This window comes from Stegastes partitus, unplaced genomic scaffold (assembly GCF_000690725.1).
Source record: "Stegastes partitus isolate 25-593 unplaced genomic scaffold, Stegastes_partitus-1.0.2 Scaffold384, whole genome shotgun sequence".
In the NCBI taxonomy this organism is placed as follows: Eukaryota; Metazoa; Chordata; class Actinopteri; family Pomacentridae; genus Stegastes; species Stegastes partitus.
This window is the reverse complement of record NW_007578115.1, coordinates 233,571-259,032: the sequence shown is the minus strand read 5'-3', so window position 1 is coordinate 259,032 and position 25,462 is coordinate 233,571. Positions and strand designations below refer to the sequence as shown.

At 43.9% G+C, this 25,462-nt stretch overlaps 1 protein-coding gene across 1 annotated transcript in view; it reads right to left on the bottom strand.

The window, feature by feature from the left end:
* rspo2 (R-spondin 2) overlaps nucleotides 1-25,462 on the bottom strand; it is a 65,056-nt gene that overhangs the window by 13,818 nt on the left and 25,776 nt on the right. The window contains exons 3-5 of the mRNA XM_008285044.1: nucleotides 19,681-19,869; nucleotides 10,235-10,378; nucleotides 9,740-9,928 (exon numbers count right to left, since the gene is read on the bottom strand). Of these exons, the coding sequence (XP_008283266.1) occupies nucleotides 9,740-9,928; nucleotides 10,235-10,378; nucleotides 19,681-19,869 (522 nt within the window). The remainder of the gene's footprint in view (nucleotides 1-9,739; nucleotides 9,929-10,234; nucleotides 10,379-19,680; nucleotides 19,870-25,462) is intronic.

The following is a 25,462-nucleotide window of genomic DNA, read 5'->3' as shown; positions in this document are numbered from 1 at the left end:
GTGTACTGCAGACAGCAGCAGCATCTGCCAGAGATGCAGCATGGGAAGGAGAAAAGAATAAAATCAAAGGGAGACTTAAGCTCCCACTAATCTGAAAGAACTGTCTCAAGGTCTGTCAGGATCACGGTCCTGAACCTTGCCACCCAGCGGGAAGGAGCGTTTATGTTTGAAGGGATTTGATATGGTACCTGGAAAGGATTGAGTTTCATGACAACGACCACTCAATCATGTCTTGAGATTTTCCTTGGAGAGCCATCATGTTCTGTGCTCTGAACAGGCCGTATAAGAGGGATTTATTGCACGACGGAACATTTAGAATCTTAAAATGCATATTGAACATGACGTATATGAGGTATAAGCCAAATGTAAGGGTCCCAAAGGTTTCACCTACTCTGCAAAATGCTAAGATTTAGCAGCACTAGAGTTATTATTTTATATCACACGTACATTTATATTTTAAAATTCAGTTACAAACTAAACTTGCTGGTGTATATGGTCCGCACATTGGTGCAGAGAGTGGATATTGCCCAGACAACTGTCTAAATTTTTTTTTTTAAATATCACTATTTTCTGATTTTCTTGTGCAGGAAAAACATATGATCTATCACCCCATTGTTCAGTTGGTGGGCACAGTTTAGCATTCAGCAGCTATAAATACAGATTTTTCCCTAAGTTGTTGGTCCATAATTGACCAAAAACCTGACTCTTAATGCATCATAATGTGTAAGTAGGCAATTTTTTGCTAACACAGTAGCCAATTCAACTTTAACAAGGTAATAATATGCCAGTGTTGTGCTTACAGCAAAGTTTGTTGTCCCCAAGCGACCCAAAAATCAATTAATGGAGGTAAAGTGTTTCAGAATTTATAAGTAATGCTGCCTGTCACTCACTCCAGACCACTGTTTTTTTTTCTTCTTCCAACTCAAAGATAAGCAGTATATGACCTCAGACAGGCTTGTGGGAGCTAGCTGGTGCTTGTGTTGTATGCTGTGAGAAAACATGTTAGGGTCACTAACATGTGTTAATGTATTTACTCCTAAAGCTGACATTGCTAACCTGTGACATCACCCCGGTGTTTTGCTTTTTTTTTTTTGCATTGATGAGAGTGCAGCCTCAACCTCACTAAGTTGGCCCTGGCCTCTACTTAGCACTGTAATGGCTGTGCTTTTAGTTTGCAAACCCCCCTGTATTTGTCACTGTTAGTTCACACACACACACATAGAAAAACACCCAGACGTACACACAGCCAAGGGCCAGCAGGGCTATACTTGTTGCTTTGTTGTGTCTGCATGTCTGTGCACTGGGTCCACGCTCATGGGCATGAGTGGGTCAGCCTCTCTCTGAATCACCAGCTGTAATTAAAAGCTGTGATGGCTCCATGAAGACACGCACCAGAGATGGAGGACAGAGGAGAGGAGAGGAGAGGAGAGGAGAGGAGAGGGGCTCCTGGTGGCTGAGCCAGTGCAACTGTGCACCAGATGTTTTCAGGCTCCCTCGGTCGGCTCCTCGCCTTCCATCTTTTCTCCTCCAAGCCAGACCACTGGAGAGAGAGGCCTGCAGTGCACGCAGCGCTGCTTCGAACAATGTGCGCCACGCGAATACATCCTCCTCTGTGGCATGCACATTGTTCCTGCAGCCACGCACTGATATGTGATACACGAGCGAGAGCGTGTCATTCGAGTGCGAGACAGGAAAGGCGAATGGAAACAGGGACGAGGAAAAGAGTAGATAATGTGGTGACTTGTTCTGCCTGTGAGGTCTGTTTTACTGTTTGTCGGTGTCTATTACATGTTTCTCACACTCTGGCTGCGCGAATGTCTGTGTGCGTGTGTGCGTATGCATCCTCATCTGTCTGGCGTGTTGTAGATGTGGAGATGAAAGCGTTTGCGGCCCACAGGAGAGTTGGCAGCAGCAGCGGACTGGAGGTCTGGCAGACAGAGAGAGGAGGTGCAGGGATGCAGCACGATCAGACAGATCCCACTCTGACCAGCTCGGGTTATCTAAATATGAGGTGAGAAACTCCCGACACAGGGGCCTGCCTCAAACTGGGGTCAGCCCGATACTGGCACTTGATATTTTCAGAGTAGACTGAAGACGAAAACAGATGATACACTGTGCCTGCATTTGATTTCTCCATTTTCTTGGCTTTTAAAATTACAATAAAGTACACAGTTTAATGTTTTTCTCGATTTTCACTCTGAACGTTTACACCCTAGCCCCATCACAGCTCACTCCAAATCCATAATACATTTTTTTAAGCGGTGTAACCAGGTTTCATTACAAGTTTTACAGATTGCCACCCTTGAAGCCGGACTGTAAAAGACTTTAGCACCTCACTGTATCATTTTCTCTGGTTGGCCATCAGATATAAAAAGGAAATGATCACCTCCGTCATTATCACAAGTGGTCTGTGGATCTCTGGCTGGTAGTCGTCACATATTTTATAAGAGTCCCATATATGAGTGGAACCTTACTTCAAAGATCTCATCACAAGCTGTTGCCATCCATCCTTGTAAAGACCCAGACTGTGTCTCGACTGCTGTAAAAAATCACAGGGTGTAACGGCACCGGCTGCCCATCAAGGGAACATTCACCGAAGGTCCGCTTTATGGCCCCAACCGTGTCATGGGCAATATCATCTCATGTACTGCACAGCGGGGGGAAATAGCTCCCGTTTGTGGGGCATGAGAACAAGAAAACATTCCACTTTTGTACAGTATCTCCCCCTCCTCCTCCTCCTCCTCCTTTTCTGCCTTCTTCTTCCCCCTCCCGTTTGCTGCCACTTTGTTTGTTTGTGTACGTCTGTTTTTGATGGGGCTGTTGATGTCGGCCCATATGCCTCATTTCCTCTGCCAGAAGACGACAACGGAAGCCTCACAACCGACGTTGTGCCTCTTGTCTTTGACAAAGTCGCACTCTGATCGCTGCCCATGCAGGTCTTTAAACTTACAAATGATGGATTTAGGGATATGATCTCAATCAAATGCAGATTGCAGCCACAGATGAGTGTCAACACTCACTTTTGGCTGACAGATGGCCGTTCACTCAGCATCAAAATGCATTCTATGAAAATTTGTGCATCAGCTAGCTCTGACTGGAACAGCAATGATACCAGTGCATGCTTAACAATGAGGCGAGCCTAACAAATAAGAGGACAGCTGTATGTAATGTGCGTACATGAGTCTACAAAAGGCAGTTCAGCTAAACCACAACTCCACTGGGCCAAAGAGTGTGAAAAAAAACAAAACAAAAAACCTTCACTCGCACCCCTCCTCTTTCTTCCTGCTTGGAAAAGACCAGATGACAATAATGTGGAGTATGGAGCCCCAGTGAGGGCCGCTGACCCCTCCTCTTCCACCTCCCTCCCTCCACCCCCTGGTCTTTGAAAGGCCTCCACATGTTTATGGCTCATGCCTGTGGTATGACGATGGATTCTCCATATAAAAGCCAGCAGGATCATGGGGTGTTTCAAATATTGCTCTCTGAAGACAGTTGCTGACAAAATGACAGCAGCCATATTTATTTTGGTCAGAGAGCAGGGGCACTTAGTGGGAAGTTAATCAGAGACCCCCACCCTCCTCCTCCACATCCCACCCCCCCTCAAGCGAGGAATGTACCCAGGGCAGAAAAGTCTCTGAGACTACTGGAAATGACTTTCTCTTGCAATGGAAGATTTAACACCACCAAGCTGCACAAGAGGCAGAAAAATAAACCCAAAAGTTTGGGTTTGAGACCATCCGCATAAAGCAAGTGTTGATTGGCTGTCCAGACAAGAGCCTAGATAATCAATTTCAGGGAGATATGAAACATGAGCTCAGAGATGGGGAGGGGGGGATGAAAAGAATAATCTATTGCAGAGATTTTGCAAATATGGGATGGCAAAAGCAGAACTCGTGTTAATTTGTGAGTGCGACCGCAGCGGTGACCATAACTGCCATTGGCACTGGAAGGCTGGAGACCTGGCCAAGTCAGTGACAGGTTGATGTGTCTATCCTCTTCACCCACACTCTTATTTACTACAGCACAGTGCAAAGCTTCCAAAATACTCTTCATCATCTCAGCTTCACAATCATGTGTATAGTTCAAGGAAACTTTTCTTATATTTGTTTCCTTCTGAGGATTTTTTTTTTCTTTTCTCCTCTTCAAAACTGGATTTCGGCTGAATTTAATTAAATTAATGAATGATGCAAGTTTGTGCAGTGGGTGGTGGTGGCAGGTGGGCGTCTTCCCAGTCAGACACCACCCGGGCCCTGCGTCCGAAGCCAAGCCATCAATGCTGTCCAAAGGAGGCAGAGTGCTTCTGAGGCCTTCTCACCAGCTACTGTGTCAGCCCCTATGGAGCAGCCTTATTAAATAAAGATTAAGTCGTGGCTCCACCAGTCACAACAGACTGCAGCGAGAGGCACAAATAATCACTATGACAGGGTGGCTGCCAATTAGTGCTCTCCTTCTGTCCTGGGAAAACGCTCCTCACTCCACTCCCGCTGGCGGGAAGAACTGATCCGGATTGTCCGTGATATTAGCCGGGCCAGAGATCGCTGTTAATCACCACCTGCCATTCCTCTGCGGCAGAAAGCAGAGCAGGACTTGTCATCTGTGCACCAGCTCTCTCATCCGAAAGTCCTGACTTCCTGTAGAGCACACCCGGCGAACATTAATTGGAATAATGAGATAAGTACATGAAGGAACAGAAGTGCAAACCTCTGTTCTCAAGTGCCTCAGTAGAGTTCAGTGTGGTGGCTCGAGTGGAGCTCAATTGTTGGACAAGCTGCACTGTGTTCTATTCTGCTGAGACAAGAAGAACACGCTCCATCAATTAGGCTCAAGTTGAAAGTGTGCATCTGTTATAGAAAAAAGCTGGAGGAAGATTACATCTGACAAAAACACATCTAGAAATGTGTTTGGATGTTGGGTTTTCAAGCCAAACAAAGGGCAGACTCCGATGCGATCATGCTGAGTGCGTAACTAAAATGCTCAGAAGTGAGTGGCATCTTTCGCCAGAGCTTAAATCCCTTGGCTCGATGAGTATAAACACCAAAATTGTGTGTAACACGGTCATACGCATGCTTGCTCATTAAATGCTCGCTCATATGCAAGGACTGCCAAAACAGGAATTGTTTGGTGTTGCATGCAGCGAGCACCACAGACAAACCAGTTGAGCTTCCTCCAGAGCGGATTTGTGGCAATCACCGTTGCGCCGTGCATCACTTTACAGGAGCAGAGACTTCGGAGCAGATGGTTCGCAGACGGTGCGGACTAGGAGGTCCACAGCACTGTGGATTCACCGCAGAACCAGACTGGCTTCAGACAGAACCTGGCATAAATCCCACCAGTCGACCAAATCTTCCTGGGGTCTGGTTGATTTGGTGCGGATCTGGGTTCCTTTTGGTCCCCTGCACCAGACTGTAGGTGTTTGTGTGGCAGTTTAAACGACTGCCTGTCTCTCTGCCATGTCCAACTGCCTTAAATACAGACAAAAAAACCTTGCAGGAGTTTAGATGTCATGCTGTGGAGGATTGATGAGGTGATACAGTGAATCTAGGTGGGTTTATCCTCTTTCACACTTCTGCCACAGAATGCGGCCGAACAGCATGAGTAGAAGAAGTAGTTATCACAGTTACAGTATAAACACAAACTGCACGGAGCAGTTATGACAGACAGTATTAGTGGTGGCTGGATTCAAGCACTCAGATGACTGATGGGATGGAGGGCCTGGCCTCGGTTGAGCCCTACAGCAGAAAGGGTTTCTCTGGTTACACACACGGGAGATCAATACTCCCACAAAGCCCTGTAGCTCTCCCAAGTACAGGTACATAAGCCAATAGCCAAAGATAATCATTATATGCTCCTTTTCTCTCATTCTTCCTCTCTATGTCTCTCTCTGCATTGCCTCTCTCTCTTTCCATGAGGTCACCAGGGTGTCAGTGAGTCTTCATTGGCTCAGAGAAGCAGTCGTGGAAGCATTTCGACTGTGAATTGAACAGCATTGTTCTGGAGAAGCCAGGTCTTAAATGTGTTTCAGTTATCAGTTCCAAAATGTGCAAAGCTGTAACTTTTTACTGTTCCATAACTTCATATTGTAAAACTTCTGTTCTCGTTTGGGTTAACTTTGAGTTCGGCTGCCACCTAGAGTATGAACTCCCCTAAAACATCTACTTCTACCTACAACTCTAGCAAGCAGAGGTAAACAAATGTCACTCCTGTCTGCTACCATTAAGACTTTAGTGCTGTCTGAGAATCTGAAAGCCGATTTGTAGAAACTGTTGGAAATTAGCCCGAGTTGCAATGGTGCGCTTGTGTTGGACTTTACTCCCTCTTAAATCCCAAATGAGGGATTACGTTGAGAGTGGGAGTTTTGAAGGTTTTAACACTTTAAGTTGTTTACACAACATATAATGTCACTGACATGGCAGAAGCATGGTGGGTGGGCAACAGATAACGTGGAGAAATGCACAAAACTGCTAGAACTGATAAGCACAACAAGGAATCAAACTTGTCACACACATCTGTTTGTAAACCAGTGAATCTGATGACAGGGGTTGTTGGGAAATCTCTGCTGGGAATTTCTTAAAGGCATCAATACTGAACAGTCGGGTGGTGCAGAGTTATCACCCTCCTCACCTTTCCTCTTCTCTCCTCCCTTCAGCTCACAAGACAGCGAGAGGGAGGAACCCAGTCTATCAATGCTGATAGCACCGGAGCAGCTATTAATAAAGTCTCTTTATTGTTTCTAGCCTGTTCAGAGCACCACTCCAGGGATCCAGAGGATAGAAGAGCATTTTACCGTCTCAAGGGTACAATGCAAACGCCTAGCGCACGAGCCAGTCAAGCAGCCACAAGACAAGATTTCCCTACTCCTCTAGAGATTGCCTAGTACTGTGTCCATATTGTATGAAAATGCTGTGTTGGATTTGAACAGATATGCAGACATGATAACAAAGTCTTCAAGTCACTTGATGTGATCACTTCTTTTCCCCCTCGAACAGCCAAACATGTTGATAAATTAACATGGCTTCAGATGCTCATATGTATTTTTAAATGTCTGTCTTGTCTTACATGTAGTTTAGTTGGGTGCTGCAATCCTCTCTAGAGAATACTTCCTCAACGTTCAGTGCATCCAGTTATTAAAAACAAACCAAATCTTCCATTTATTTGTACCAAATTTCCAAAGTTTGCTTAAAATTAGCTTGGCACTTGAACGGAACAAGAGCTTTTAACAGAGCACCAACGCATATTTTATCTTTAGGTGCGGTCCGCACAATCTTTCCCCACCATTTTTTGGGACAGAGTTTGTGATCAGGACACTGCTGTTCTGGCAAACACCGGCAGAGAACAGCAAATTAATCCCAGCAGGGCGAATGATATACGGTGTTTACGCTGATCGGCAACTTGCACGGAACACATCAGACACGGTTTACACGACTCGTCATGTTTGCTGTGAAAAACGCCTCGCCTCTTGACATTATCTGGGCTTTACTTTCTCCGCTTGTGTATGTTTTACAGAGGGATTAAATCTTTGCAGACACAGAAGGAGAAAAGAAGAAGATCATCCCTGTCGTCCTTGTGCACTTTGGCTAAGCTGGGAGACAGGGATCTGCCAATGACGTCCAGTGTAATTTAAATACGTAGATATGTAGAAATGCAAGCCAGGGTGATCAGATAAGCATCGCCATAAATAGTGTATAGATACATGCTGCTTCCTCTTATTTCCTGTCTCCATTTAATCCACAGCATCTTTACAGTCTGTGGTTATATAATCCTGTGCTTATCCTAAACATTGGTGTCTGGTGTCCAGTGAGAAGAGCTGATAAAAATGTTCATTTTTAGACTGTCTTAAGTTCCAAGTGATCGTTATAAACAGTTTGTACGTTTAGATTTTCTTTTGAATTCATGCATTGAGGTTATAGTTTTAAATTTAAGACTGCTTATAGTGCGCTGCAACACCTGTTATTTCTAAGTACTAATCTGAGCCCTAAAGCTTGCAAAGTCCTTGACATTTGTGAGGAACTATATCATGAACTATATTGCAATCTTTCTTCATCTTCTTCCACAGGCATTGACCGCTTTCCTGATCACCTGCATTTCAGAGGGTGGCCTCTCCTCCCTTTTGGATTACGCTTTATTATCACTCACGGGAAGTGATTATTTTACAATGTCAGTCGGTCGAGCTCCCATGCGACAGCGCTGGATCTGTGGAGTGTTTCTCCTCCTGTTCGACTTCAGCGGCTTACATTTTTACATTGTTATTTATTTGAACTGTAGAGTGTTGCATTTCACTGGCTTTTGCCAAGTGGGAATTTTTCACTAGCGGTGGGGAATTAACAACACATGCCTAAGTCTGAAATTTGCCTTTATTAAACTGGCCACCGCAGCACTTCACGAGCCCAGAGAGTCCTAAGATGCACACACAGTGACATTTTTACACACAATTTGTAACCGCCAGAGATGTAACTCAGTCGCTGGATAGGGAACTGTACTGAGAGGTTTACAATGACCACATCACCAGGGAACAGTAGCTTTAAGTAAGACGGACATGGGGAGTCTGGTGTCGGTTTCTAAAGGACTGAAGAAAAATGCTTCTGCTATGCACTCGGTTTGTACTTAACAACAACTTACCATCGGTGACTTCATGCTTGAGATAACTGACGACAGTAACCATGTGCAACAATGCCAAATTTTAATTAAAGAAGGTCATAAAGTTTCTTGGAAAAGGTCAAACAGGCATCGCAAAGTCATGAAGAGGTGCACGGGGGTTGGGGAGAATTTCCCTGACAAACAGGACAGCGCTTTAGGAACTAAATTTGCCATGGAATCACAGTTTCCAGCCCAGACAGCAGCGACTGCTTCGGTAGTGCAGAAATATGAGAAACTATCAGGGTTTATTTCAAGTTTATTTACTCTTTCACCACTTCACTAAATGACCCTCCCAGTCATCACTCCAGGCCAAAAATGGAGAAAAATCCTCGAGGTTAAAATACTTTCCTTTTTCTGTTAAACAATGTTTTTCTTTTTTTGACAGACTGAATGATATCTGCCACTGTAATTGCTTCCTTATTTGGTGAATTAAATATTTACACTTGCCCTATCCTAATCCAAAGTTTATGAGAGACGTAAAAGTACATTAAGGGAAAAGACATTTATTTTAAAAGCACTGCTAACTGAGGCCATCACCCCAAATGGTGTGTTTGGACCGTCTGAGAGAAACGGTTTACTCTTTGAAAAAAAAATATTTCCTTTAGCTGTATTCGCACACAGAGAAATTCCAGATTTGACTTCTCATTTAATGGCCTGACATACATGCTGTGTGCACCGCAAATATCTCTCAAGTTGACGGGAGGAAACAGAGACGGCCATTGAGGAAACCTGCAGTTTGTACTTTGAAGAATTCCACTGAGGAGACGAAAGGAGATGGGAGAGAGGGGTAGGGAAGTAGACCTCAGAAAAAAGAGCTGGCTAGAACAAGGCTGCCATGGAAAAATACTGATATTTCATGCAAGGAAACGCCACTGTGCACCTCAAAAACACAGACAGTGAAAAAACAAGGCTGAGTGCGAGAGTTACATGAGACAGGTGGAACTCTGAGAGGGGGGGAAGGAGTTCTCCTTTGGGATAAGTGGGTTGTTTTCTTTAATATTCACCCGAGTAGGGTATTCTTTAAAGCGATGGTGGATGGAGTTGGGACTGACTGACAGAAGGTCTTTCTCACAAGCCTCGACATATGACTCGATAACATCCTTACCTCTCCTGCAGTGCCTCATGGCCATTTTGCACATCCTGGACTCAGCGATGGTGGGACAGGGTATTGTGTCCTTCGGTGGTTTCTTTACAATGTGCCGCGTCCGGGTCTCCAGACCCCACTTATAGCCGCAGGTTTTGTTTCTCCTGGTGCAGGCTCCCCATTCGCTCCACTGACCCACCTCACAGCCCTCTGTAGAGAGACACAGAAACAGTGATGTGCAGTGAAACCACAGAGGAGTGCCATTTAGAGGCAAGTCAAAGACCCCAGGTCAAGCTTTAATGCAGGTTGAAGGAGCTTTACTGGGATGCTATATACTTCTTTGTGTGTGGTCTTAGTTGAACTGCTTGTTTTTGAGTCTAAAATAAGCAGTCCAACTGAGAGGCTATAGAATGCTATTAACAGGTAGAGAAAGGTGTAAAAAAAACAAACCCAAAAAAACCAAACACTTTTTAAAAAAAAACAACTTTTTGTACATATTTGTTTTGTTTCACATACCTCCACACTCCATGGTGTCTTCCAGTGGGGCAAAGCCCTCGGGGCACTTATCAAAGCAGCGCCCTTTGTGTAGGTAAAAACCCGACTTGCATTTGGTGCAGAAGTCTTTACTGAAGCACGACTCGCAGTTCTCTATCCTGCACCCTAGAGGAAGAAGCAGAGAAAAAGGGGAGTCATTAGGGTCTGAACAACCCTCTCATCTGGAGTTGATTGAGAGCTAAGGAGTTTGGGGAAGGGGGTTCTCGAAGGGATTATACTGTGTCTCTTACAAAAAAAAAGCTGACAATGCCCTGTGAATCCTTCCTGTCCAGGGCTCAAGTGCATTTCAGAAAGCTTGTTTAGTCTGACATCAATTTCTTGTTCATTCTCGTGTTCTTGGGAGCACATCAACAGTGTGAAACCCCAAAAGCCGAAATTTTGAGGATTTATGTCACGCTCATCTCTTTCAACAGATTCGACATCCAACAATCTAGATACAAACACACAAGCTCACATGTTTTCAACTAATGGTGTGCTGCAGCAGGAAGAACACATCCCATTAGATCTCTGAACAGTGCACTTAATATGCTATCTTATCGCGCCGTGCTGCTCCGATCTGTGTCTGTTTCCACCACTGGAGATTATCGGGAGGTCAGGTTTTCATTAAAGTGTGAATGATGGCTCGTGATCACTGAACTGGCCAGCTGTGTGGATCGTTTAGGTTTTGGCTACGACATCAAGGAGGAAGGTGGGTTTGTGAAGGGGATAGGAAGACGATCGTATTTTGCTCCGCCTCTTCAAATAAACGCTGATGCATTTAGTCAGCAAACACAACAGCGCACTTATCCTCCCACGCCACACCCTGCTGCTCCGCATGACACACAGTGCCGCACTTGCAAAGAAAGGCACGGCAATGTGTCATCAAGCTCTCTGCAAATAGCACGTCAGGCAAGGCCAAATTACAACAACCACACCAACAGGGCGACGCACAGGCCCACATGATTAGAAGGAGCCTCCCAGAGCTGTCTAATTTATGTCACTCCTCAGAAACTCTATGTGGCCCCGTTGCCCAATAAGCCCCAAGTGTGAGGGAACCACAATCCATAACCTGCAGCCACCGTCTCCCTCCGCTTGCAGAGGGCTTTCCAGGTAAGGGTGTCATCTGCTCCTATGATTGTCTATTGCAGGGCGACGCAACCATGCATTAGCTCGCGCGCTGCTCGCGCGCTGCTCTCGGCGCGTTAACTGTGATTTTCCACATGTAAGAGCGACGGAGGCTGAGGGCTGCTCTTTTATCTGTGACCCTCGCAGGGCCCAGGGAAGGGAAGGTTCTCACAATCACACCCCTTAATTACACCATCTCCAGCTAACCATCAGGCCTCCTCCTCAACATTCCTCCAAAACGAGGGGGTCCCTCCCCGCTTTACTTTGAACCCTAAAGTATGGCCTCTGCCCACTCACTCTGGTCTCACGCTTTCCCGACCAGTCTAAACAAACCATGGACACACACACATATGTACAAACACACACATACCAATAAGATATGGCTACAGATAGACCCACTCCACAATAAAGCTGTACGCCACATTCTGAAAAACATAGGTACAGCAACCATAAATCAGTGTCTTTGGCAATTTCCTGTGTTCTCACATCAGTGTTCAATCATCTGATATCACAACCTAATCTGCTCATTTTCGAGCTCCATTGCTGCGTTTTGTTTTGATTTCTAAAGCTACCCAGTTCTGTAGAGATTTTATTATGGAACGCCTGAGTATATCGACGCACTTCTACAGCCCCCTTTTTTAAGCTATCTGCCTCTCGTTTATTTCTGTCTGGGACTGAATCAGTAATTCTTGGGTTTGATACAAAACAAGCCCAATAGAGGGAACAAGCTAATAAATCACAAAGCTAATTGGAAAGCACAAAGCTGTCTTTTACTCTTCACACTTCCCAGGCCTGTCATCACCTGAGAGACTTTTAGCTCCCATACAAAAAATAAAAGAGTAAGTGGGAGAACTAGAACATCTGGCAGTACTCTCAAGCACTAGAGTTGTTGTGCAATCCTCTGTTATTGACAGTAAATATGAGCAACACAGATGTGCGGAATATTGTATGCTTGCAGCAGCAGTAGCACTTGACAGGGCTTTTGATTAAAACATCACTCTTGGTTTCAGTTTCAGATGTAGTCAGGCAATGGCGTAAATGCCAGGAAATCGTGTTTCTCTAAATAGAAGATAAGTAATAATGTCACTCTGGGAGATGGATGAGGTGGATGACACATCAGTGTGGCTCCATGGGAGTTAGAATGCAGCAAGGCAAAGCTGGAGGGTCAGAGGTCATCTAAGAGTGAGGTGGGTAGGAAGGGATCATTATGACAGACATTCATCCCTCAGGCCACCTATCAGCCAAAAGGCTATCTGGAACAGCGTAGGCTATCTGGGACACTGGAGGAGCTCCTACACTGACCACTGGCCAAGTCAGCAGTCAGGCAGCTTGTCCAGCAGCTCCAGAAACAGATACAGGGGAGCGGGTTCATTCTCCCTGCTGGATTAACCTCTGGACCACCTTTAAAGTCTTCATCTAGGTGCCTCAGGGAGACTAATGAGAAATAATGAGGTCATCAGATCCCATTGAAGGCCCGGTGTTCCAGGGACTTAAACGTATTATCATCATTATCTCCCAGCCTGAGTAATATTATGAACACAGGGGGAATAGCCTCATGCTTCAGCTTTGAGAGGAACTGCAAAAGCTGTCAGTGAAGTGGTAGAGGGGGCTCGATTTAAAGAGACGTCATGAGTGCTGCACCAGTTCCACGCTTTCCCATATCACTGTTACACATTTTTGGTCTGATTTTGCACTTCAGCTTTATGTGGTTTGCATGCAAAGTGCATTTGAAGTTGAGAGATGAGTCGCCAAGTGTCACTTGTGATCTAATAGCGCATGCTTGGCAGAAGACAGTCCTTCTGCTGTGGTCTGGACGGGGAACCCGCTGATTTTATCACGGACACTCAAGGCGTCATGTCAGCTTCAGTCAACTTGTGTTGCTTCACAGGCCGACAGTGCCATGTGTAATCACTCCGTTTACTGACATGAATATTCACTGGGTACAGCAAGAGTGCTAAATCATTTTGTGAAGACTGAGGAATCTCTTATATTCCGCACGGGTATTTTTCACGTTATTGGAACTGGAGGTGGTTTGTCAGACCACTCATCAGTCTACTGAGGGAGCCTCGGCCTCCTCCACAAAGCTAACCAGACGCAATGCTGCACAGCAGGAGTGTCCATGTTGTAAAAAGGCCTGGCAAAGTGAGGGGGAAAACAAGCCCTATTTTTCCATCCTTTGCCTCCAAGCTAAGTCGAACAGCTCTGACCTACTCTCTAGGCCCCAGGTTTGGCTGACATGGAAGCTTTGGCTTGCTCGCTGCCACCCAGCCATGTCATGTGGGGCTGCAGATGGCAGGAGTTCATGGCAGAGGCCAGAGCTGCCATGTTCTTCCCCACTTTCTCCGTGCTGTTTTTTCCACATGGGTGCTCCTCCACACGCTGGCGTCGAGCTAGGTGAAGCAGAGGTGGTGTTCCTGTCAATCAGCATCTCCCACAGAGAGATGAGGGATGGCAGATGTGTCAGCAGTCCTCCTAGCTTCTTCACTCCAGGAAACACAGTCTGTGATATACCAGGTTCTGCTTGTGTATCTGCTCAGCCAGCTCCAGCATGCACACACAGACAGCTCAAGCTTCAGACAGTGGTCAAGCACAGACAGCCCTTCCACTCACACTATTGTATGCACAATTACACACTGTTTTGAGAAAAGACCCAATTCAACTTTGTGTCTGGCTGTAATGTCCTGGGAGCAGGGCTCGGTTTGGTGGGTTCATTGTATTGTCTGGCAAACCTGAAAGTGCGGTTAGTAAAGCTGTGATGATTAAATGTCCCTCGGTAAAGCTCAAAGGCCAAAAGCAACTGGTCTTTTTGTTGGTTAGACTGTGCAATGGAAATACCCACAAGCTCAGATATAGTGGGAGAAAAGGGGAACTTGAATGAGAGAGCTGAAGAGAGAGCAGCCATGGCTGCCAACTAAAGGTTGCATAAACCCATGTTAGTTCCTTTACATACCCTTGGTACCCATTTGATTGAGGCCCATGATGCATGGCTCTTATCCACCTCCAACCAAACAAATTCCCATGATTCACTTTAAAACTAAAATTATCTTGGAACGGATATGTCCAATCCGCTTCTACTTCTAGCCCTAATTTGATGAGACAAAGACACAACACTGGGATTTGGTAACAAGTTTCTTGAGTCCAAGAAATAAAGTAATCACAATTACAATTCCAGTTTCAAAAAATTACTTCCGACATAGGAGTCTCTAGTGGCACATTAGGCTGGCACTGAATGAGCTGCGATATTTAAACCACACTTCCAGGATATTGGCAATCTCAAGCCTTGATTAGACTAGTTGTTGGTTGGCAGCGCGCACAGCTGGGGTTTTAAAGCTGCTGCAGTGGGGTAAGAACTGGGCTGGTGGCTGGGTTGATGGTGTATGCATGTGAAGCAGTGGGGGGTCCATGATACACCCTGAGGGAGGAAGTCTTGAACGCAGCCTCGCTCTCATTCTGACCCTCTCAACACTTCGTCTCTTATAGAAGACAGCACTGATAGTTGCCTTTCAGCTCATAATTTTTTTTCAGCCAGGGAGCTCGCTTGTGATACAAAAATGACAAGCTCCGGCTGAGGATTGTATGTTAAACTGAAATATTATGAAATGTGACTGATGTGAGTGAGGGGAGAGCATGACTGCACCGCATTCATGCAGATTTGGCTGTCTATAAAGCAGCACAGTGTGTGACCATTGCTACAAATCTTCCCTGTGCAGCAGTGGGCTGACACCCACAGAAACTGGTGTGGGGCCTCCTCTGGGCGACTGATAAGAACCCCTGTGGATAACACTGGAGTTATTTCATATGGTTTATGGCTTGTATCAACCCGTCCATTAGCTGCTGAAAGGAGTTCCAGCAAAGCAGAGGCCCAGTAACATAATATACGGTCATGCAGAGAGATATTATGCAACAAAAGGACATTGCTAACGAACCAGCTACATCTTTGTAATGGTAGTTAATGCTGTGGCCCCCATGTCTCGAGCCTCTTTGGAATCTAGCTGAAGTGTAGCTGCAAATGGGTTTCCAGTTATGTTATGTTGTGGGGAGTATAGTTCCCATTGTTTCTGGCTCTAATTATAGGGTTATTTTCTCAGCAGTGAAAGGGAAACCCCCAGAACAGTGAGTCTTAAATTTAAAATTCATCATGTGAATGTGCGCAGTATCTCAAGACGTCCAGAGAAATTAGTACGTGGGTGTGGTGAAGCAGATAAATTAAGATGTCGACTTTGGGTACACTTCAGTCTTTTTTTTTTGTATTAAGTGGAAATTAGAGTCTCTACAAGCAGCAATGAATGAATAAAACTACATTTTGAGACGCTACTGTTAGCTTGGATTTGAGCAGAACCTGTGGCAACACTGAGTGCCACTGAATTTGAGCATGGCTTTATTGTATTTCCAAGCACAATCAAAGACATCCAGGTAAGGTGATCTAGTAAGGATATAATACACTGCTACTAGTGGAGCATGTATAACTACATCTGTATCCCAGTTCAAGGGTTAGATCCTACCATGGAATGAGATCAATAAATGTGGGCAATGGCCCAAAAATGAGAGAAACCTCCCTTGCAATAAATAAAACTAAAAAACTTGCATTTGAAAAATCCTCAATGCAACTTGACCCCTAAAGTGTACCTAACTCCAGAATTTCCAGTCTGAGCTGTTAAATTTTCTCTCCATTAAAAACCATATATAAATATAGGCACATTTAACATTATTGGACGAGCCTTAGATTCCTTATCAGTCTAAGTATAGTCATCTGTGTGGCTTTCCTTGCCTCACATTGCATCACATTGTCAGTTTACAGAGTAAAAAGTGTATTCATTCCTTCTCTCCACCCATAGTTCTCTGTGTCACATGCCTGTGGATCCTCCAGAGCCGCTTCAGAAAAACTGAAAGTGAGGTTTCAGCCAGCGAGTGGCTGAGTGTATAAGCCTTTTGCTTGTCTAGCTCTTGTTTTCCTTTACCCAGGCAGTCCACAAAAAAATCTTTGAATGAGATAAGATCACACAGACAAACTCTGGTGTAATAATAAGCAGCTGCTCCCTAAGTGATTTCAGAGACTGCGCTTAAAAAGCTCATGATAACAGAGATGTAATGCCACGTTCCAGACCCCTTTGGAAACCAAGCACACGGCAGCTCTGACCACAGCAGTGGAGAACCCCTCACCATCATTTGTCCACTATGTCTTTGAGCCCTTGTGTACCAGTTGTGTGTATCAGATCACAAATATTAACTTCCAAAGCAATAAAATTTCCATTTACGGAGGTTGGACATGAACTGTTTAGTGAAAATGACACGCGGAGTGCAGCTGAGAATGAGGGTCAAATAGGAAACTGGATTAGAGAGCCATGACTGAAGCAGGGATCACATCAAAGTAGGTCTCGCTCTAAGATCTGATGCTACGTGACAATACAAGATGTTGTTCTATGAGCAGTTTGTGTGGAGAGGGATTCAGATTAACTTGCCACACATCAGGATCAGTTAAAGTCAAAATTCACCCAGCGTGGGGATACAGCGGTTAGGATAGCAGGATTAAAGTAAAAACAAAAAAAAGGCTCTTTTTTTTTTAAACCAAAGAACAAGATGTCTTTCTCCTCCAATTTTCTCTGAGTTATGAAAATAGGGTGAAATGACTGTGGGGCCTTTAGGACTTTGCCTCTATTGTGGGGAGAGTTGATGAACTTGCATGTGTGGGTGAAAATGAGCATGCATGGAGCGAGTGTTTTGTTTGGGAGCATCCAATCGATGGCAGCAGCATGCTTAAAGATACTAGATGTTTAAAATTGTTTTGAAAAAAATGTTTCCACAAAACGTCAGTGATTTCGTAAGAATGCCACAGAGATACTCATGGGAAATATTTTAGATTGACCTTGTGTCCAAAATAAGAGAGTCATTTTGGTATTGACTGCTGCTGGAAAATCTTCCAAATGCAAAGAAAAAAGAAAAAAAAAGAAAAGATTCAGAGTATGTCCTAATGTACAAAAACCAAAACTGGTGGTTCTGGAGTATAGGCCTACCGGTGGCAAGTGAGTCGGCTTATGACACATCATGTGTAAATGAAGCAGCTCAGGGTGTCGAAAGACGCTAACTCACACTTCTTTTTGGAAATAGAGAAAAAGTCTAAAAAAAAAAAAATCTATTGTTGCGGTTAGAAAATTTAGGAAATTTTGCACAAAAAGTTCTTGCGCTGTTCAGCCACTGACAAATTGTTAAGCAATACTTCTTTGATCAGTGACTGTAAAAGGCCACCCTAACATGCAGCTTTATTCAAATGAGCAATGCCACAGAAGATGAAAACAGGCTGTTGGCAAGCTGGATGCTGCCATGATAGTTAGAGACAAGGCGAGGCACTTCAGTGTCTATAACTCCACCATTTGTCATCTAGGACAGTGGTCCCCTACCTTTTTTGCATCATGGACCGGTTTCAAGCAAGACAATTTTCTACAGACCGGTCATTGCGCACATAACAAATAATAATCCTTTTTTTTTCCATTAAAAAAGTGATATAAACAAATAAAATTCCTTTTTATTGCTAACTATACTTGCTTACTTTTTCTTCTGTCTTAGCATCGAGTACCTCTTTTCAAAGAAGCTCTCCAGAGACGTTTGTTTTTTGTTTATTGCCGCAGCAGTTACATTAACGGCTAATGTTAACAAGCACAGGAGGAAGTGATGGAAGATGAGCTGGCCAATTTTCAAAATAAAACACCCTACAGACTCCATCGGAAATAAAATAAACCAATAAAACGTTTTGATTTTTTCTGTGTGGCCTGGTACCAAATGACCCACAGTCCGGTACCGGTCTGCGGCCCAGTGGTTGGGGACTGCTGGTCTAGGAGAGAATTTGAGATAGCCCTGGAAGAACATATCTGACAACTCAATCTTGTCCCTAAAAATGTCTGCCAACTTCACCCAGCCTCTAGGGAAGAGCGGGACATCATTCCACAAGCCAGAATCGACACCCACTCTGGATCTTCCCATTATCTTCCATTGCAGTGTTTTCTTGGTTGTGTCATGACATCTTTTCTGTTGAAGAGATGCCACGGATAGAAAAAGAACATTACGTGATGTGTTAAGATTTTTGTTGAGTATATGAACATGTTCTGATGTCTGCTGTATTAAGGTTCACTTTATTCTACATACACCATTGAGGGTACAGACGTGGTGCAGCTTTAACATGCTTTTCATTCCCATAATCAAATGGAGCCAGCGGATGTATTTGCATGTAGGTCTGCAGCGATTGGGCAAGCAGAATGTAGGAATGTTCTCTTTCTGCAGTTGCTACATGTTCATATTATAGGGCCTAGAGGTCCGGACACCCTCCTCTGGGGCTTCATTTTAGTGCGTCTGTCAGGAGTTTGGCTCAGGGAACCAAATGGGTTCAAGTTCCTCTCTGTTTTCATATGAAACACTCAGCCAACACCTCGGGCTCCATGTAAACCTATAAAGGCTCACGCTCTCTCACTTTTTTTTTCTCTCTCTCTCTCTCTCAGAGCATATTCCACGTTAAAATAAGGCTGTGAGATCAGAGTGCTCCATGAAGAACAGAAGGGTACATTTCTTTAATTGGATTTCAGTGTTATTCTTTAGCGAGAATCATGAGAACACTTCAATTACTCACTGTTATTGTTTTTTTTAATATCAAAACATAATTCAGAGCATGTGAGTCCAAAGGTGTGGTCTGTCTCCAGTCGTAATTGGAAAACATGCTGGTAATCTACATGCAGTTGTTGGTGGAGGTTATAGATACTTAAAATACCAAAAACTTACAATGTCCAGTGAAAGTCTCCCTGCACACAGTTGACAAAGCAAGTTATTTTTACTCCCCAATTCTATTATATATAATCATCTTTGTAGGAGACATTTACCTCCAAAGGGGAGTTTTCTTTTTTAAGTGAAGGTGGAGCAGGTTTGGCTGAATTGTCACTGCATCTTGGTCGCATTTCCACCTGAATTTCATGCCTTCAGACTTCCTTATGACTACAGGGTGTTTGGTAATGCAGGTGTAAAGGGAGTGTTAAAGATAAATCAGAAACAGCACTCATCCTCGCCAGAGTTCACCGTTAAATCCCGAGGGAGGCGCCGCTAAGACCAGGCTTCACTACTTACATCCACCTGTGTGAACAGATGAGCCGTTCAAATTGCGAGGCATGTGTGTCTCCTCTGGGTAATTGACAATAAATCATGTGCTGTGGGAAAATGGGAAGTCGAGGGGCTCGTGAATGCATGGCTGGGGAAAATGGGGTGGTTGGGGGAGTTTGAGGGGGTAAAGGTGCAGTGTGAGGAAGGCCGGGTAGAGAGGATCTTACTGGAGCACATGTTGAGTTCGGGGCTGCGCATGCCGTAGTATCCGGCTGGACAGTCGTGAAGACACTCCCCGTACTGCCTCATCCTCTCCCTCCGCAGAAACAGGAAGAGTTTGGGCTGGCAGTTTACACAGCCGTTATCCCTGGAGCACACCGAGCAGCCTTTACAGATGGGGTACGCTCCATAGCTAGCTGCAGGACAAACACAGAGGACAAAAATTCAGAGGATGGAATTAGACGAACAATGCATGAAAACGTCAATCAAAAAGCATGTTCGATGGTCAAGCAGAATGGAAAACCTGTGCCCTGCATGCATGCAACAACTTTCTGAAACCATCTATGTGAGAAGGCAGCCAGAGTTTGAATCTTAAAATCCTGTTTCTGTCTGTGTGCAAGCCATGAGATGACCACTGTCTGAGATGTTCACGGAAGGATGAGAGTTTCAATGCACCTTATTAATCATTGGAGTAGATAATTATTGTCAGTTCCTTCCCTTTGAAGGGAACACACAGGGAGTGTAGTACTTTTTAAATGTGAGGTTTGCGCTGCTGTTAGTTTTTGTTACAGCCGCATTGGAACATGCATCCACGGTGGTGGTTCGGAAGGCTATTAGTTCTGTACTAGCAAAAGAGAAGCAGACATCTTTTAGATCTTCGTATCATTATTCATCTGCTAATGACCCCGGCTTTACCTGATGACAAGGACGGGGTGAACTTCAGGCAACAGACTCCACTGTGGGAGGGCTGACCGATAGAATACAACCAAAGTACAAGAATAAAACCAAAACAACCATAATAGATATATCAGCAGGATATTCTTTAATTCAGAGTAAATGTGTCCAATTCAACAATTTGTCATTCATGCAAACTCTGTTTCCCCTCTCAACATTCGAATGCTGATTGGATATGAATGTGAATATTGCATTAATTCTGGTCAAAGCTGGCCTCCTAAATGATTGTGTTGAGACAGCCGATGAAAGCCCCTAAAACCGCTGTGGCTCTGGCCTCGGCTCGAGTTGCCTGCATAAGACAAAGGAGCCAGTAAAAAGACAGTCCATTCCACAATAAGTGACTTTCAATGTAAACTCCTTAGCATCCCGTTTACAGGAAAATGTCCTTGGGCGAATCCAAACGAGAGACACTTCAGTTGATCTTAGCCAAGTCTTAAATATCACAAGCAGGGACCGGGTAACAGCGGCGCTCGTACAGAGCGACCTACCACAATGCTTAATAAAACACTGTGCAGCAAGCTGGACAAAGCCTGAGAGACAGAGCAGAGCATGCCTGCGTTACTGGCCATAGATCCGCATATTAGATTTCTCTGAACAGATTCACCCAGACGAAAGTGAGCGCTAAGTGGGCCCAGTGCAAGCATCAGTTTGTAATCATGTGAAAATCAGTCAGCGGATGTCGGTGGCTGCCTTGGATTCATCTTTTTTCATTTCTTTTGTTGGAGCGCTGGGAGACAGTTTTCAGAGAGGTTTGCTGGCTTTGCCAAACTGCACTCATTCTCCTGAAACCGGGGTGGATGGAAGTAAGATTAAGTGCTAATCAGAATGTGTCTCTGCTGGTCTTTAGGGATGAGGTTTAGCGCGACACCCCATCGATCACAGCAACACAGGGATGTGCGCTCCAAGTCTATTCATCACGCAGACCGGTGATGGTTCATGTCCAGTCGGCACTCGCTCGGTAAGACATGAAGGAGAAATGAAAACCCCAAACTGTAACTTGTTTTTGGCTCCTCCAATTCTCAGATGGAAAATTGTGTCTTATGTTCAACTGTCAATCCAGTGTCTAAGATATTATTTCTTATTTCATTTGTGCCAGTACATGTTTCCTCTCAATTCAGTCCAGCTTCCTCAGAGTAATTAGAGTAATGGTCTGCTTGGTGGACACAGGTGCTGCTAAACCAGCATCCAGTGCAACAGTCTGTAGCTGACTTTCTGATATAGTTTATAAACCATGTGCCTTTCCGAAACTGCTAAAGTAATCTTGATCAGTTGACATAATTTTATCTATCTAAATGTATAACTTAAAATACGTACATTCAAACAGACCAGAAACACACTAAATGTCACTTTAAAAATAGAGTTGTTGCAGCTGTATTAAAAGTGCTCCTTTTTCCCGTCAGGTAACACCACAACCGCAATTTCGCACATATATCTCGTATTTCGTTCTGTCAATCCTTCCATTCTGTAAAACAAAACTGCAACATTAGACCAAACCTCAATACTTAAACCATATATTTCTGTAGAATACACAGTCTGGATGTGTTTACAGCAAACTGACATTCACATTAACTTGGTCACATCTACTCCCGCCGCCCTCGCCAAACTTGAACACAACACTGACAGAAGGGGAAAGCCAACTTGGCAAGGTATAGACCTGTGAGGCTGGAAAGCTTATTTCTCCAGCCCATTTTGAGCGGACTCAACTCCGTAACTATTAACAGTGTGCTAACAATATCATCCTGACAAGAATGAAAGAAAAATACTATCTGGGCCTGTGGTCATCTTGGATCACTAGTCAGTCAATCAACGGGGAAATTACAGTGACTAAAAAGACCCTTCATGAGCCTGGCTCGAAGATCCTGATTGGTCTTTGTTGTCAAACATTTGTTTTGCTGGTTGCTAATTTCGCAATGCATGTTGATTGAGGATAACATAACCGCATGCAGTCTGAACGCAGTATATCCCACATCCTGGTACGACCAGGGGGAAAAATAAGAGAAAGAGAAGCTGTACACGTTACTCTTTTGGTGCTGATCTTGGGAGATTAGCTTGTGTGTGTCTGTGGAAAGGTTTGGAGGTTCAGGCCACAGGTATGTCAGGAAAGAGGCCACAATTCACAGTGTCTGGAGCAGCGCTATCCAACTCACGTCCCACACTATTGGCATAATGTCTAGCGCACTTTACATCATTCTGTCGACTGCCAGCAGGTTTAAGCCATTCTTAAAGAAAATACTGATTTTTGTGAATTTGATTTTTTTAGAGTAGAAGACAAGAAAAACGAAAGGAAAATGAGTCGACGTGTCTATATATATCAATATGCGTTAACCTAATTTGGCAGGAACGTGAAGCTGTATGTTTCGAATATGGTCGTTGTTTTACATATTGAGTCTTTTTCCTGTTCTCAGACAGCAGGTCCACTCAAATCTAGTCTATCTCAATTCTGACTGTATATTTTGACACATGCTCAGCGGCCCTTTATGACTTCTTTTCCCACCCACAAATCATGTCATGCCTTGGCTCATCTGGTGTTTCTTCTGTCAATCACATTGAAACCAAAGTGACCCAGACATACAGAAAAAGCTGCACAGAAAGTGGTCATTGTGAAATTATGGATACCAGGTTTAACATATGTGTATTTTAAGACTGGAAAACGGAGCGCTAGCCATTAGAAGTGCCACTCCTTGCACACAATAAACTGATGTCGTTTACAGTTTCAACCACAGAGTCCGTATTACGTGAAACAAAACAAATCCACAGTTCCCACTTCTGACAGCTAAGTGAAGATCCCTCTGAGCCTCAAGTATTGTATTTACAAAAGCCAGAGTCCGTACGAACATCACTGAAGAAGCCTCCACAAGGACTTTTTGACACAAAGACTTAACAAGTGCCTCAGCGTGTCATGTCAGAGGGCTGGTACAAAGCTGCTGCTCTGGTACAGGAACCACATGAAGGCCCCTTCACATATCCTCTTCCTCAGCCATCAGCTATGTGTTGTGACAGCTAAACTTTAGTAAGTCATAATGGACTAAAATGCATTTCGTTCATTTGCGTTTACAAAAGGAAATTTACATTATTCGTGTGTTTTGAAGAGTAGTTTGAAATTTTGGAAAGAAGAATGTTATGTCTGTGTATGCAGTAGCCACTAAGCTTAGCTTATCAACAAGGAGGAAACAGCTAGCCTGCTTGACACAAAATGTGACAAACTTTTAAAATGTTGGAACAAAAATATGGAACCTGTTATATATGTACATATATTTTTTACATTTTGGACAGAGCAAGACTAGTGGTTGCCTTATCTTTTATGTTAACATTAAAAAAAAATAAATCAGCTGCTTTAGGATGCTATGTCTGTGTATAAATATGCAGCACCAGCCAGTTAGCTTAGCTTATCAACAGGGGGAAACAGATAGCCTGCCTCTGCACAAAACTGACCAACTTCTTAAATGTTGTACTTTAATGGTTTAAACAACATATATGACGCATATATAATCGGTCAAATAGTGAGTTTTAGAGGTTCTAATGGGCATGTTTTGTTAGCTTTGGGGAGGCCAGTCAGGCTAGCTGTCGCCATAGTTTTTTATGTTAACATAAGAAAACCAGCTGCTAGCTTTAGCAACATATTTACAACACAGGTGTTAGACTGGCATCGATCTTTTCATCTAACTCATCACAAGACTTTCTTTAAAACATAAAGGCCTTTTTTTTTTTTTGTCAATCACTGTCTTTGAAACTTCAGTGCACTTGACAAATTAAAAAATCTGAAATTAGACCATGAAATCAACATTACACAGTGAAAGGACCTCTGCCAGATAGTCATTGATAAGCATCTACGCCGTTCAGGTGAAGTTATCGTCTTTCACTCATGCACAACAGTCGGACTCTCAACATGAGGAATGACGGCATGTTTGGATCGCAGCAGCTTTCATTCTGAAGCCGTAGGCTTACAGGGAGGTTTGCTCTGAATGCAGCTCAAGAGCAATTAGGGCTGCAATGAGATCAAGCAGAAACCCAAACTCCGTCTCAGGTACGTTTTTATGAGTCCAAAGCAAGCGTGACAGACTGCGCTCGGGGCTGCCAAAACCCTCGGTATATACACAGGGTTCCACCCACGGCCGACCCACTTCCTGCCTTCCACTCACCTACCGTTACCCATGAAATCATTCACATTGACCCATTCCAACTGTCTGCAACCTGAAACCCTAACAAGGCAAATTGCACATAATTTTTGTGTTTCTTTTAGAGCCCTGAACTTAACATTGAGAACAAGAAGACATTCTTAAGTCGAGTTTCACTGATGTGGCTCTTTTGCAGGCCGAGTTCGATAAATGTAGTTTGGAGCCGACGCTGCTGAAAACGGATTCTTTGTAACCACTTTCAGGTCTTTATAACTGACATATTGTAAGGCTAAAAGAAAAATGGACAAAAAACATGAATGGACAATACAAAGTAGACAGTATTTGATTTTTACAGCAAAGTGTCCCCTTATTTTTCATGTCATATGTATATGGTATAATCAATAGTTGAGTTGTAATAAAATTTCAGGGGGGATGGTGGATTTTATTTTTTGTGATGGATATTTTGCCCTGATGATAGTGCATATGATGTGAAACAAACTCTTTTTATTTTTGTTAAAGCTCAAAGATAATGATTTTACTATCCTAAAACAACATATATGGCATGGATGTTATATGTCAGATACTCCTGTAATTGATCTTGACCAAGATACCTCAGAATTGGAGTCAGTCCCCAGGCTGCCATGGCTATCACTGCTCCTACACAGTAAGAGGTAAATGCAGAGGACCACTTTTCTTACTGGGTTCAAGTGCAAATTCATACTCATGGTACTTTGAGATCATTTGGTAATTCATCTACTGAAGTGTGAAACAAAAAACTTCACAAAAATTGCAAATGAATCTGAAGTCAGGTCAAGTTCATTTTAATTCAAATGCAAAAAATTTAATGAACTGCTTGAAATAACGGAAAAAACATGGCTCTATCTCAGCGAGCGCCTGTGGTTGGTATCCTGCGGTTGGTATCCTGCAGGGATATACTGGT